Source organism: Gordionus sp. m RMFG-2023, chromosome 1 (genome assembly GCF_954871325.1).
Source record: "Gordionus sp. m RMFG-2023 chromosome 1, tfGorSpeb1-WG-v2, whole genome shotgun sequence".
In the NCBI taxonomy this organism is placed as follows: Eukaryota; Metazoa; Nematomorpha; class Gordioida; order Chordodea; family Parachordodidae; genus Gordionus; species Gordionus sp. m RMFG-2023.
Window position 1 is genome coordinate 91736144 of NC_088775.1, and position 16778 is coordinate 91752921.

Genomic DNA, 16778 nt, shown 5'->3' on the forward strand with positions numbered 1-16778 from the left:
ACATTCAGCATACGACTACAGGACAAACCCCAGCACAGATGATGTTTAGACGGAATCCTCGGAATCATCTTGAAATGATTAAAGAAACCCATGAGAGCAAACAAGACGATACGCACGCAGATCAAAGAGGTACATTTTTCAAGATAGGACAATCAGTATGGACGAAAACTTATAGAGACAAAGTAAAGTGGATCAAGGGGACTATAGTGGGCCGATCGGGGAAGTTCATATATACTGTGGATACCGCTAAGGGCCAGTGGAAGAGACATAAGTATCAAATTAGAAAATCTTTTTTAAAAAGGGAGATGTTATGAAATCTTAAGGAGATATTATTATTTTTATTTCTTTTATCGATTTTTTTGAATTGTTATTATTTTTTATTTTCTTTTATCGATTTTTTTGAATTGTGACTAATTTTTATTGACCAATTCTTGGAATTTGTATTTTTGGAAATAGATTTTTTTTTTGTTTTTTTTCTTAGAAAATGAAAATAAAAAATTATATTTTTTTGGAAAAAGATAAAATAATAAAATTGAAAAAATAAAATCCATTTCAGAATTAAGGAAATATATTATTTAAGATTACGTAAAATCTCGACTTAGAAATTCGGCGACTTAGCAATTCAACAAATAAGGAATCTAACACCCCCCTTGCTGCAGATATGTTATAATGGTGGCAAGGAATTTTTTTTTACCCTTCCAAATAATTATGTTTATGTTGGATGAATAATAAATAATGTTTAAAAATTTATATAAAATGAATTAAATTTAAATAACCAAAAGGTTTTATAAATATTGTTTCATATAAGATAGCATGGTCTGGTCTTTATAATGTGTCTTGGTATCCCACAATATATTGTGAAACTATTGTTTTACTACTGCAAATGCAACCTTATAACATACTAAATTAAAAACAAGCTGATTCTAATTTAGAGATTAAAAAATATTTTTTTTGCAATAAAAAAATAGGCATTTAAATATAGACAAATCAAAAAGTAAAATAAAAATTTAATTAAAATTATCTATATAGTATCAGTATAGGAAATATAAAACATATATATAGCAGTCTAGGAAGTGTTTTATTGTGATAAAAACGAATATAACATTTTGCATCGACTTCAAAAATTATTTAAAGGAAATAAATATCTTGCAATAGCCTATAAAGGCTTCTCTTAAAATGACCAAATATTTAATGTTTATTAACATGACACCTATCACGACATTCTAATTTGTATACTAATCACTTGGGTTGGGAACACGTGTGGACAAATTATATAGAATATATTTTTTTATTATGTACGCTCTAGCTTTTCTTACAATCATAATAAGCTTGTCGCTTTCTTTATCCAAAGGTTGCTTAAAAATAGAATAATTTTATACAAATCATACATTTAGATTTTGATTTTAATATAGTTACATATAATTCAGTTGTCAAACTATATAACGAGTATAATAAAGTAAGATTGCATTCACATGATATTAAATATGGATCTGGAAGCGGGCAACAAGTTATATTAAAATCTATTATATTATATTTTTAATATCTACAACAATTTGCAGCATATATTAATATAAATTTTTAGATTAAATTATTAAACCTACAATTTTTATATTTATATTAAATACCAGCCTGGCCTAAATTAGATTGTAAAAATTTTCAGCTAGACCCTCAGTTTTTGCTTGATTTGACTTATATAATAATTTTAAGTTGTTAGCTTGGCTCAATAAATTTTTTCAAGCAAAAAAATGTAAATTTGCCTAAATTGTCTACAGCCTGAGAATTTTATCACCAGACTTGGCCTATGGGCCAAGCTGCCTGGATTGTCCTAATAATGAAATGTGCTATCTGCAATCATATTAATCTTATAAATTAGTTAATATATTTTTAAGGAATGGTTAAAATATAGATAGGTCATGGTGTACTAGAAAATTTTGAATTATAAATAGATATATTAATGTCTTTAAATATAACAATTTATACATTAATTTAAAATAAATTAGAGTTGCACTGATACTTGTTTTTGATTTTAGAAAATTTTTAAATATGGTTAACTCAATATTTTAGCTAGAAAAATATTCTATAAACAATAAGAAATCTCTATTGGAAGTCCAAACCTATGTGCTATCTACTAACAAAATCTTCATGCTTGCATAATATTTATCTAATTGAATTAGCCATTTTTACTGAAATTTAGCCATTTAACAACATTAACCTTGGCAGTGGCATAGCTAAGGGGGTGGTTTTCGGGTTTGGACCTTTGGACAAATTATATTGGCAAATCTATACCTTGGTTTAAAAATATGTTATGTTATGTGGAGAAATGAATCTGTTGTTACTTTAGTCATATATTTTTTTTGATTTCCCTATTTTATATTAATAGAGTTTTCCATTTCACTCCTGTTATAAATGTAGAGGATGTTATACTTTGCCATGAATTCACTCTAAGTGTTAGTTATTCCCCAAAAGTCATTCAAACTCTTTTAAAATATGGACAATGTTGTATACGTTTGAATTTATCTCGTTGAAAATTTAAATATTCTTTTATTGTTGCAAGAAGAAAAAAATATTTAGCAAATTTCTTTCAAAATGAGAAACTTTAGAAACAAATTGAATTTGATTCGGCTTTTATATTTATTATTTTTGGGAAGACATTTTTCTAAAATAAAAAAAAATAATACAATAAAAATTTTATATCGTCTGCTGGGATAAATTATAGCGCTCTATTTCCGCTTTTTATTTTTTTATATTTAAGTGAATTCTTTGGCAATGTACTTTTTTTATATCCACGATAAAAATGTTAAAATTTTTATTGGGAATAACCCTCTATTCGCATGATTACATTGTGGTCTACCTATTTAAAATGTTAAATCGATTTTTATTAATGCAGATCACAATATAGCACGTTAGACCTTAATATCGATTATTTCATAGTTTTAATACTTAACAACCCTCTTAATATATAAATCGCAGAGTGTGACTGGCGTGGAATCGAAGGAAGATCAAAACAGTTATTGGTTGATCCTAAATGAATGGAAAAACGAAACTATACGAGGGTTAGTCATTTTAATAGATTTTTAAGTTTATAAATTATTACTTCTCAAAGGCATAGTAACGATATTCTTGGTGGGAGAGAGGGTGTTGTTAAACGGATCGGGAACAGATTTTTAAAAAGGGCTAACTCGATATATTTCATATATGGCACTAAGGTTTGCAACATCTGTTAGCCAAATCTCGAGGCGCAATACATTTTTTTTGGCTAAAATATTGAGTGTTTGCCGTTTTTTAAAAATCGGCTCAAATGGAGCCATTTAACGACACTAGGGATAGGGAAACTTTTAAGGATAAATTGTCATTTTTTTTTATGTAGACGTTGTATGAGGAGGGGGGGGGGGTGGGTGGTTATTGTAGAGTGTAATTTTTATTATCTTTAACCCTGTATGGCACTAGTGTTGTTAAACGGCCCGTTTTGAGCCAATTTTTTTAAAACCGGCTAACTCAATATTTCATCCAGAAAAATATTACGCGAGCCCGAAGATTTTGTTTGCAGAAGGAATATTGGTGTGGGCATAATGTTATCGAAATCTCGAGTCTCAGGCAATATTTTATCTGGCTAAAATATTGAGTTAGTTGTTTTTTTAAAATGGCGCATAAAATAATGAGTAATACAACAAAATTTATATAAATTACAAATGACTCGAAGGATGACAGCAAAATTTTTATTTGATTTATAAGATAGGTATTCCAAAAATGGCGGCATACATTTCCGGTAAGAGGACATTTTTAAATTGGAAAAAAACCCATGACGCTAACGTATCTAACGAACATTTTAAAAATGGATTAATTTTATACCTATTTTAATTTTTTTTTATACAATTAATTTCAAATATTTGGTTTTCGAGATTGTCAAAAAAAAATAATAGTAAGAAACTGAACGGAAATATAAATAAATTTTTTAAATTGGGCTAATTATTAACCGGTTGAGAAATAGCAGTAGCTAATTTGAAGTTTTATTTTGTAATCAGAAAATTCTACGATAAAATTATTTTAGCCAAGAATATCAGCTGACCTTCTTTCGACACCGATATTGATATTTAAATTTTTTTTAAAAAAAAGTCCTTTTACTTGCATGATAATATTAAACTGAAATTTTGAAAAACAATATTTTACAATCTTAGACCATAATTCTTTAATCAAAATTTGAATTATTTTTTATTTTGGTTTAAATCGCTATTTAAATAAAAAAAATCGCTATTTTTGCCAACCCTAGTTTAAACCGAACAGAGACGATTATTTTTTTAACGAACCGAACCCTTATTTTTACCTGAACCGTAAAAACCGAAACGGATATTCTATATATATGGCTACGGTCTTCGAATCAAAGTTCAACATATAAAATTCACGTTTATGATTGACATCTCGCTATTATCGTTATAACGAAAACATAAACAGAGATCCCGTAAAGTGCAACTCTATAGTTATGGTGAAGCATCTAACCACCAACAATTTCTTATGGAGCAACGAGATATACGAATCCCCCCTCTCATCCAATCAAGAAGTCAGTGCCCATAAATCCGACAACGGACACTTAGGTTTATTATGAAACGTAGTGTTGTTAAACAGCTGGCTCACTCAGTATTTTATCCAGAAAAATATTGCGCAAGCCTGAAGATTTTGCTCATAGATGCTAGAAAAGTTTAGACAGCTATTAGCGAAATCTGGAGGCTTAGCAATTTTTTTTTCTGGCTTAAATATAGACTTACGTTTAACAACTCTAATAAAACGCTTATGTTTTTACAATTCAATACATGTCTAAATACCAGAGTTGTTAAAGGATCTAGATATAAAAATGTGGTATCTGTATCTGTATCTAGATAGATTTTTGATTTAATAATCTGTATCTAGATATTATTTTAGACGTTGTATCTGTATCTAGATCCATTTAAAAAGTATCTTTTAACAACTCTGCTAAATACATACAACACATTTAGTTAGATTTTATCAAATATAAATTAAAAATCGGGTTTGATATGATTAAATTCGAATTGATTTAAATCGATTATGTTTGATATAAAGCTATTTTAGAAACCCCTCATCCGCCACTTTTGTCCGTCGGGCGGGCTAAATCCCCCCCTCCCCCCCCAGCCCATTGCCAATCTAATATGTATACCACGGTCTTAGAGCAAAATGATTTTTTAAACTATATTATAAACTGATTTTTTTTGAAACCTATTGCCTAGTTAAGCTAACGATGCCAGGTATAGCTTTGCTTGATTATTCCCTATTTAGTTGCCTTTTTTAAAAAATAAAATAGATATATTCGATATAGTTGGCTTTTTTAATCAAACATATCAAGCTTGATTATTTTAACTTTTCCGATATAGTTGAATTTTCTTCTATACAAGATATAATTTACATATCAATAAAATGGGGAAGTAATAGTTTATCTCATTGCTTATGAGACCAGATAAATTACATATTTTAGAGATCTTAAAATCATAATTTTTTATATCTAAGCTTCTTCCATATGTATGATAACATCATGACACCTGTCCCAAAGTAGGGATCAAGTTCACTATTCGATGACCCTAAATTTATCCTAATCTTAGCATATGATGTTCTGAATTGACGATACTTTTATAAAAAAAATATAAGGATCTAAATCCCTTTACAGTTATTCGATTTCGATCCTTTTAATAATTAATTTTTTTTATTTTTCTATAATATAAAAATATCGCATATCATTTTGAACCTTCCACTATTATAAACTCCCATAAAGTTATTTAATAATAGAGAATTTGTAAACGATATTAAAATTGATAATTTATAAAACCTAAGCTTAATTTTTAAAATATATATTATGACTTATCTTAAACCGGACCGTTTCCCGACTATGGATGAGACAGACATGCGTCAATTTTCAATATTTTTGATGGTCTATTTTATTTTTGTTACGCGCAACCTATTACGCGTGCTGTTTGTTATGTATGTCATGACGAATTTTTCATCACTGTGATCGTATTTTTTCTGTGATTCACAGACCCTCCTGATCCAGGATTTTTTTAAGGGTAGTTATAAAATGCGAAGAGATTTTTTTTTTCCAAAAAATGGAGTGTATAAAAATGCCACGAGGAAAGTTAAATCATTCAACAAATAATCTATAATCTTGTTTTCGAAGGTGTAGGAATCAGCCCGATTAAGATTTTAGTAAAAAATAATATTATTTAAGCCCCCAGATGTCGCTAATAAATGGCAGAAAAGTTTAGAACTCTATTTGCCAAATCTCGAGGTTTACTTAATATTATCTTCTCCCTAAAATCTTAATCGGTCTTTTTTTATAAATCGACCCAAATCGGGTCGAGTTACCGCTCGAATTCGGAACTCGAAAGAGGGGCACCTTTTCCGGTATCGAATTTGCTTCCGGTTCTAGATTTTATCCCTATTCGAAATTTCGGATACCACCTTCTCTCAATCCCTCTCACGCGATCCATCATTGGTGTCTATCTAATAAGAAACCCCTCAACTCTTTTTTTTTATTCGTAATTCTTTTTAATCGTGGGTGATTAATCGTTATATTTGTTTTTTTTTAGTAATATGAGTAAGTATTCACCTTTCCTTAGAGGCTGACATTTATCGGTATCAATATTATTTCTGGAAAAAAAATTATAAGCAATATTCCCATTTTTTTTCCCGTTTTGGAACGCTGGGACACCATTTTTTTTAGTAATAATTTTAGCTTACCACTTTTTTCCCCCCGATGCTTACTTATTAAGAGTTTTTTTAAAAATGTTTTTGTTTCAGGTCAAAACTGGCAAGTTATCTGCAAGGACGTATTTTGGACGAGGACTGGAAACGTTATGCTAAAGCACGTCCAAACTAATAGGTAACATTTTCCCTCTCCACTCGACATTTTTCTCATTCTTTTTAAATAAAAGCATTTTTTCGAACGAATCCAATTATACGGTATTCGTTATTCGACGAATATCGAATAATTCTTATCAATAAAAATAAATAAATGAATGAAATTAAAATCTAGATGATTGCCGTCAGAGTTGTTAAAATCAGGGTTCAACAAAAATCCTCAAATGAGCATTCAAAGATTTTTTCGCCCACAATTTTGAGCAAAAAGTCTTTGAAGATCAAAAAAAAATTTCCCAGATGTTTTTTTTAAAAATAAAATAGCAAAATTTTTTATATTTTCGTATAAAGAAAATCTTCACATTTTTCGATCTTCATAAAGAGCAAGTATCTTTGAAGATTTTTTAATTTTTGAGTAAATATTAAACCCTGGTTAAAATACAAAAATTTGGTATCTGTATCTCGATACATTTTTGTAAAAGTATCTGTATCAAGATATGTTTTTAAATGTTGTATCTGTATCCATTTCTCGACCATGTATCGGTATCCAGATCCATTTAAAAAGTATCTTTTAACAATTCTGATTGCCGGGGAATATATGTATTTTTTAATAAATTTATTTTAAAAAAGCTATTTTTTTGCAGCATTAACTGCCAACTATAGTTGGGTAATGAATGGCTAAATTCCAGCTAATTCGGTTCAATCTATAGGAGCCTGGCTGAGAAAATCCGTTGCCATTAAATAAATAGTTTTTATAAATGCTTTATTGCTTTGCGTTATTTAACACAGTGTTATTACAAGATAAAGCCAATAAATTAAGGTATAAATTTATAAAAATCATATGTCGCATTCCGTTGATAAAAAAAATAATATGCGATACGAGTATAAAAAATAATAGCGAATTCGATAAAAAGGCATATGATTTTTATTAAATATATCAAATAATTATCTCAATTTTAGCTTTATCTTGAAAATTAGTTTTTTTTTAAAATAACGCAACGCTTGAAGATAACGCGTTTACTATAAATGCAACCCTCAATTATTTTGTTTTAACATTTTATATAATATTGAAAAATGAAGAATAAAAAAAAGTATTGGAAAAAATAACTGTTTGTAAATAAGCGCAAACGCAAAGCGTTGATTCGGCCATTTTGCGTGATACCATTTGAAATGCATTTATTTGCCTTTGCAAACGTTCAATTTGTTTGCTCACTATTAGATTATTACAGATGAGACTCTGTTAAACATTCTTATTTATTTTTTAGATAAGTGAAAACTTGGTTGTTTTTTTTTTGGTCTAACTATAACTTTTTAGAACAAAATAATTTCATTTTGTAATCCAAATAAAAGGAAAATATAAGTTAGGAAAAAAGGCGAGGTTTTGAATTTTATAAAAATATTATTATTTTTTGCTTTCTAAATTGCAAAAAAAACTCATTTCGAAAGCTATCTCGCCGTTTCCGGTAAGACGTACAGTCGCCCTATAGCGAATCAGAAGGAGATTTGCGGGGTCAGTTATGCCAACGGGAAAGCGTGTAATTGGAAAGTCATGGAAGGAGCCTACTTCAAACCTACCGAAGAAAATACCGTTAACAAATTTCCGCAAGACGAAGAGGACGAGGTCATAAAGGACAACTCTGTTCGCGGTGACGAATTATAAAGATTTTTGCGGGGAATTTTTTTTTTTTTGGTTTTTCTAGCCTCACTTATTTTAGTATTGGAATATTTGCCCATTGGATATATAACAGTGGAAAAGGTTTTTTTTTTTCCTATTTCATGTTTTGTTTCACTTTTTTTTTCCTATTTTCCTTTATATTTGTAGTTGTAAATACATATTTTTTCTATCTTTCTATTATATTGCGACTAATGTAAAGTTATTATTTATAATTTATCTTATTTATGTTATATATATGATGTATATAAATCGGGTGAAATTTATTCTTGTAACTAAAAGCATCATTTCACCGAATATTCGTCCTTTTTGTATTGTAACAAAGTTTTTGTACTTATAGCATTATTACCTTTATAAATATCTGGGGAAATTGATTAACTCTTAACAAAATAGGAAGAGACAGTTGGAGATGAAATAAATTCTGATTTTTGATTTCAAGCTTAATTACTCAAATTACAAATGATTACAAAATTTTCATAATTAACTATAATTACTAATTCCTTTTTTTAAAAACACGGTAAAAATCGTAATAAATTACTAATTACACATATTCCTGATTTTCTGGAGCAATTATAATTAAGATCTCGGGCTATTTTTTAAAAAAATCGAATTCGGGCGGTCGGGCCTAATATTTTTTTAAATATTCAGGCCTTAGATTTTTTTGAATATATTTAAAATTATAAATTTTATGTTTGAATATGTTAAATAAAAATGATTTTATTTATAGCATATATTTTTTATTTTAAGTAATTATAAAAATTAGTTTCTATATTTAAATAAATTTGGGCCGGGCTTGACCGGTTTATTTTTTTAAAAAAATTTTGTGTTCAGGCCGGGCCACATAACTTGATTTTCGGATTCGGGGTTGGGCTTCAAACAGATAACGAATTATAATTACAATTCCTTTTATAATAAAAATTAAAGTAAGATTTGATTAAAAAAATCATAAAAAATTATGAGAAACCTTATTAGATGGCATATATAATATAATTTATAATAATATTTTGTCTTTATTACCAATTTGAAAAAAAAATCAAACGGTATAGAAACTTAGAGATGTATAAATATATTTTATTAGATTCTAATTATTCGTTTTTTAAAAATATTGTAAAATATTTCACCCAAAGTTTTATTGAAAATTTTTTTTTTTTATTGTACCAACTAATTTTAAACTGAAATAGAATTATTATAATAATCTAACGAATAGAGATGAGATATGATGCGGTTCGAAATTATGCATATTAAATTTAATTATAATGCCAAGTCAATTTTTGAGGTAAAGAGCTTTTCCTATCGTTTCTTCTTTATAAGACATTGAATTTTTCTGATATATATACCTTGATATTACCTACCTAATAACATTAAAATTCTCAATATTTTAGTATAAATGAGTATTTATTATCTCTTGTCGATCTAGATATATATTTTTAAACTAATATAAGAATAAATTTTTTATGAAAGTTTTTATAACTATAACAAAATAGATATTTGAATCATTTTTTTTTACAGATCCCCGATACAACAGCTTAATAAAGTATTACTTATCTAATACTTTATTGGTAATAGGTAAAAGTTTATCCAGATATGTAATTGTTCTTAGTGTTTCATCCGTAAAAAAAAACTTTTCATTCATCAATCGTCTTAAAAGGAAAGGATTATTAAACAGATTATATATATATTCTTAATCTGAATTTTCTTTGCTTTTAAGATCAGGATGAGGTGTGAAACGAAAGTTATTTTACTTATATTTAACACAAATCTCATGTTAAAAAATGAATTTATTTTGTGGTTTTGATATTTACTGAAGAGAGGAGCTACCAGTTTTTTTTTGGCATTTTTAAAAGTCTTAATAAAAATAGTCAAATGCTAAAGTTTGGGATGAGAATGACTAATGCTTTTGTTTTAAATAAATCAATTATAAATTGAATTTGCCTCCATTTTATTATAAATATGTGAATAATGATAAAGCTAACCATTGATATTATTCTATTTTTATTAAAACATTTTTTCTAACATTTATGACGATAAGGAATATATAGTCCTTTTATTTTATTGTCGAAATAAGTTGTTAATTAATGCTATCGTTTTCTTTGCAAAAAAAAATTGTATACTATTTTACAAGAAAGACGTTAATTCGAACCTACAGGTATAAGAGACCATAAATACCCTGAGAGAACATCCCCAATCTCTTGATAATTAGGTCCACTCCCTGAGTAGAAATACTCACGCATTTCTGTATTGGTTGGTGATATAAATAATAACTACGGTTTCTCAGAAAATCATACATAATTAATAAAATATTAAAATTTTCCTTTATTTCAAACCTTAACTTTATGGACTAATATCACTCTTGACAACTTTAAGGAGTCCTTCATATTCAATAAAGCACTTATTAGAAATAACAGTTCATTAAATAATTGAAGAAGTAGATAATAATTTATTTTTTTTAACATAAATTAACATCTTATAAAACATGAATTATGATTAAAAAATATAATATATTGAGTTTATACACAATTTTAAAAACAAGACATGTCAAAAAATATTTTCATCCACCCCTTCCGCTCTGGGAATTTTTCGATCCGAGCCAAATTTTTTTTTTTACTACGTGACTAAAGTGAGAAAGAAAGTTTGTTTAGACATTTGTAAGCTGTATTATTAAATTATTTTTGAATACATTTATTTTGGTTATTTTTTTAATATAAATTATTTTGTAATCAATAACTAATATTCAAACATTAGATTTATATATATATATATATATGTATACAATTACGGTAGGTTTTAAACTCTGCTTTCTAACACTTAATTACATTCTAAAATAAATTATCGTTATTAGAAATTCATTTACGATAGTATCTATAATAATAGTTGTAATTTTAAGCCTTTCTTTATATTAAATAGTATATATCAGAAATTACTACATGAATGGGAATGCTAATTAAAATCTATAACACTTTTTTTAAAAAAAATATTCTTTATATCTGTATAAATATTTACAAATATTGGACCCAGCGTCTTCATGAGCGGGAGGGGTAGGATAAATTTTTGGAGGTATTATCTATTGAATTTTGAGAAGAAATAGGACAAAATTTATTGCTGTAAAAATTAATACTTTTATTATAGAACTTTTATAATACAAATCATCGATTAAATCTATATATTGCAAACAATTATACACATTGTTTTACAAATAAAACTTTCTGCTATCCTTTTAAATTACATTTAAAAGGTTTAGTTATTTCAGCAAGCTCATAAATTTATAATAATAAATTCATTGTAAATAATGGAGGATTTAATTGAATTTATTATCTAAAAAAAAATCCTTTAGAAAATTTTTAGAGGGGTAGGAAAAGGTTTTTGAAGGGGGTTTGCATCCAGTGAAAATCCTGTCATGTAGACGCTGATTGGACCTAACAATCCCTTCGGAAAAACCTCACAAACTAGATATTCGTAGTTGATGCAGAACCCAAAATTTTATTAGTAATTGTTAATAAATCACAATTTTAGAAAAATTAGCTTACAAGTATAACCCTTTTAATCCTGAATAAAAATGAGATAATGTTAATCCCCGAAGAATTGATATATAATTGCTAATCAAGAAATATTAAAATATATTTATAAATCACAATTTTAGAAAATTTAGCCATAATTAATACCCTTGTAATTCCCGAATAAAAATGTTATAGTATTGATCCTTAAGAATTATATGTAATTTCGAAGCAAGAAATATTAGAATATATTAAGAAATCACAATTTTCTAAAAAAAAATCACCCATAATAAAGACCCTTTAAAAAGATTTGAATTTAAAAATTTCTTCATTTTCAATGAATTTCTTTATTTTTTCCTTTGAAAATAATTAAGTAGATTAATTATATGATATGTATACTTTATATAAAATTAATAGAAATAAGTAAATAAGGTCACGTTAGACAATGCGCGACGCGATTTCAATCTATCATTGTTATACAGATTTGCCGACTCTTGGACATGTGCTCAAGTGAATTTTTTTATTTTACTACCTAGCTCCCCTACGAAAGCCAAAATACAATTATATCTAAAAAATATTTCAGTTACAAATCGATGCTGAATAGGTTGAATGAATATAGAAACGCAATTATAAGAAAATTAGGATATATATAGAGTTGCTAAGGAGCCCCGCTACATACCCTTTTCAAAAACAGCACCCCGCAGGGAGCGGGATCGGGAATCAGCTCCTTTTTAGGGCTGGAGTGGTAGAGCGCCACTCCAGCTCTCTTTTGAATTTAATGTATAAATTAAATTTATTTTTTAAATATTGATAAATCCTTTTTATTTAATTTATTAAAATTCAACTAAAATGAATCGATATAATACATACATATTTAAAATATAATCTCCGAAAATTATTAAAATAAAATTTAAAAAAAAAACCGATAGAATAATTAAAATTATTAACAAGGGATCATTGAGGTTATCCCATAGAGGAATATCGGAATAAAATGTACACTGCTGCAAATTTTTTTGAACTGACACTTTGTCAAAGAAAAAAAGATCTTGGAAATCTCTGGAAATTTATGAGTTATTATTTTACTGAAGTTTTTATTAATTAAAAAGCTCTATTTCCGTTAGATTTTCAAGGAGTTGATAATCATAGGCAATAGAAATTATATTAAGCCCACGATATTATGGTCAACACTATCTTGCCCTTTGAAAAAAAAACTCTTGATAAAAAAATTGAAAATAATGGACGAAACGGACAATATAGAACAGTCTTTTTTTTTAACTATTGAAAGTTTGTTCAATAGGCTTTGGAGATGATAAAAAGCGATTATGTAATTTCTTATCCATTATTCAAAGAATGCTCGTGAACAGCCACATCTCTTATAAAAAATTTTTTTTTATTATATAGCCAGTTAATAAGATAGGCTTGATTCTAAATCAAAATTTTACTTATCATACAATACAATGCTAACTCTCATTGAATTATATGTGAAATATTTAAAGAATTCTTAAATTATTCTTCTAATTCTGATGCAGCGTCTTACATTGGGCGTGAAGAGGTGTTTTTGCAAGCATAGCTGGAGAACCATGAACATGTAACTAGACCCATATTCTCCTCTAGTCCATATAAAATTTTAATAGTTTTAATATTAATTTTTTGTTTTAATGGAAATTTGTATACAGCTGGAAATTAAATTTATCGTCAAAATAAAGATTAATTGCGCTTCAATTAACGCTTCTCAATTTTTTTAATTTAAATAAAATTACCCTTTTCAGCAGCGATCTTCTCTCTAATTAAAAAAAATATATATTATATTATAATGGCCCGGTTTGTTAGATTAATTCGTTTATATATAACTAATATAAATTTTTTGTTTTCTAAAGGAAAATTCTGAATTTAATATTTATTAAAACAAAAAACATGATTATATTATTATTAATAATACTTGAGGATTTCAACTAATAAATTGTAATTTAATATTAATTTATTATATAAGCAAGTTAACAGGTCATTTTGGCATAAATATTTTAGCTTCACAAGATCAGAAGAAATTGGATAAAACTTGTATGATTTGAAGATAAAAACAAAAATTTAATTTGGAAAAATAAATTTTATCTTCAAAATACTCAAGTTTATTCTCAATTTCCTTTTAAAAGAAAATGATATGTAATAGTTTGTCGATTTAAAAATAAATAATTTTGATATTCGAAATGCCGTCGAGATTAATTGTCGCTTAATGAAGTGGTGCACTTATTTCATCAAAAGACAGGTGCCCTTCTGAATTATGTGTTTAGTTAAAAAAATTATATCATATTCAAGGATATTTTTTTTAAAAATAAAATTTATATAATAAAATATATCTGGAGTATAATTGTCAACTCACATTTTGTTTCTAAAACATAGACTTTGTCAACCATGGCATAACATTACAAATTATAACCTTATTTAGATTAATAAATCTTTTAGTTACGCTTAAGAACCATGCGTCTGAAACCGGATTCAAGAAAGAGAGAAAGAAGAAAAGAAATAATTTAAGTATCTGCTTTCTGGCTCAGTTGGTTGCTTCTAAATTAACACTTAAATTTTATATATATGTATAATTAATATATTAAAATAATTTGATTTACTTTCAGGGGTTACTTCTTCCACTAATAATGAAATATAAATATTTTAAAATAAATAGTTAAATTCTATATAACATCACCACATTTATCTTTTTATTCATTTTAATTATTAATATCATAAAGTTCTATTTTTAAAATAAAATGCAAAAAAAATACAACATTTTCTAAACATGGAAGCTATATAGATGGCTAAACAGACGGCTGAGCTGTTTGGAAATAATCCAAGAACTGACAAAGCCTTATGATTTATTTATTGTTCGAACCTTATAAAAAAAATTGATTTCACAAATTTAGCAAAAAAAATTTTGATTTCAAAAATAAAATAATCTGAATTTAAATTGTAGATCATACAAATCTCTTTAAAAATTAATAAATTTCTATACATAATCACCCTTAATATATATAAATATTCAGAAAAATAAATTATTTGTTTATTTTATATTCCTTTGGAAAATAAGGGCATGACTAAAATACGCGTCCCTACGCGTCCCCGGTCAAAGAGTTTTAATTTGTATTTTATTAATTAAAAATCTTATTAGTTTTTTCATGGCGAAAATTTTTTTTTTTGACTAAACTACGCGTCCCCGAAATTTTTTTTTAAAAAAAAATTTCTTAATACCATTTTCGGAATCTCCATGAAAAACTATACACGTTTCTATATTCATTTTTATAAAAATAATCTATCTTGACCGGGGACGCGTAGTGACGCGTATTTTAGTCAAAAATGAAAAAAATGAGTGTTTTTTCAAAATTTTACTAAGTTAACACTTCTTTTTTAAATCAAAAAATACATTTTCTGTATCCATTTAATGAGCTAAATATGAATCTGCTTTTATTTTCTAAAAAAAACTGTATTTTGATAGGGGACGCGTAGGGACGCGTTGTTTTTCCATGTAAAAAATTAGTTTTTATAAAATTTTACTAAGTTAACACATTTTTTTTAAATCGTAAAAAACAGTTTCTATATTCATTTAATGAGCTAAATATGAATCTGCATTTATTTTTTAAAAAAAACTGTAACTTGACCCGGGACGCGTAGTTTTTTTTTAAAAAAATAAATTTTTAAAAATTTTACTAAGTTAACACATTTTTTTTAAATCGTAAAAAACATTTTCTATATTCATTTAATGAGCTAAATATGAATCTGCTTTTATTTTTTAAAAAAAATTGTATCTTGACCGGGGAAGCGTAGGGATGCGTAGTTTTTTCATGTAAAAAAAATAATTTTTAAAAATTTTTACTAAGATATCATTTTTTTTTAAAAATCATATAAAAACATTTTTTAACTTATTTTATGAAGCTAAATAAGATTTTTAAATAATATTATATAAATTAAACCCCTTGGGGACGCGTAGTTTTCGGGGACGCGTAGTTTTCGGGGACGCGTATTTTAATCACACCCGAAAATAACAAAAATATTTGAATTGGTTTATCTGCTGCAAGGTTGGTTAGTATATATATTCCCAGATCCAAAATTATTTCTTGTGCTTAGATCTTTCGATCAACATCTAAATTCTTAATATTTGGGGTATATTTGATGCTAATTATATAATTTCATCTTATTAGTTCCTCTAATTTGATCCCTGTTTCAATCATAATTGTTAATTTAGAGCTAGACATACCACGGTTGTAAGAAATCCCATTTTTGACTTTAGATGCAACTAAGCAGTGTGCCAACCAATAGTTTATTTATAGCCCAAAATTTAGATTTTGAAACTTAAAAGATATGGGATGTTTCCTTAAACAATGAAACGAGCAACAACGGGTATTTGAGTTATCTCTGACAAAATAATAATGCAGGCAAATATCATGTATACTACTGAATAGAATTATTTCAACACATTTAATTCTACTCATCTATGTTCTTCTGTTTTCTACCAAATTTAGAATTTTGGTAAATTTAGATAATCATTCCATTTTTTTTAAATTTACGAGACTCCTTTTACCTTTACGTCTAACCTATAGTCTCATAATAAAACTTGTGAATAAAATTTATGTATCTTTTAAAAATTTTCATTTAAACATAAAATATTACAGGGGACAGAAAAGTTGGTTGTTGGTAAAATATGTATATTCTATCTATATAATATAATAAGACATTTATGCATTATATAAATATCATAATTATTGGGATACATACAA

General features: G+C 26.8%; 1 protein-coding gene across 1 annotated transcript; it reads left to right on the plus strand.

Annotated features, from left to right (window-relative positions):
• The first annotated feature begins 1242 nt into the window (after positions 1-1242).
• On the plus strand, positions 1243-9082 carry LOC135931522 (stromal cell-derived factor 2-like). The gene is made up of 6 exons (XM_065468696.1): positions 1243-1351; positions 1395-1507; positions 2971-3053; positions 4450-4589; positions 6799-6880; positions 8302-9082. The coding sequence occupies exons 1-6, from the start codon at positions 1294-1296 to the stop codon at positions 8513-8515; spliced, it is 690 nt and encodes a 229-aa protein (XP_065324768.1). The 5' UTR covers positions 1243-1293; the 3' UTR covers positions 8516-9082.
• Positions 9083-16778: the final 7696 nt, after the last annotated feature.

What these genes read in the sequence shown, in the direction of transcription:
- LOC135931522 (XM_065468696.1), top strand. Translation starts at nt 1,294, where the DNA reads ATGTACGCTCTAGCTTTTCTTACAATCATAATAAGCTTGTCGCTTTCT. An exon ending in GTCGCTTTCTTTATCCAAAG is followed by an intron (nt 1,352 to 1,394) that starts GTTGCTTAAAAA and finishes TCATACATTTAG; the next exon opens with ATTTTGATTTTAATATAGTT. An exon ending in AAGCACGTCCAAACTAATAG is followed by an intron (nt 6,881 to 8,301) that starts GTAACATTTTCC and finishes TCATTTCGAAAG; the next exon opens with CTATCTCGCCGTTTCCGGTA.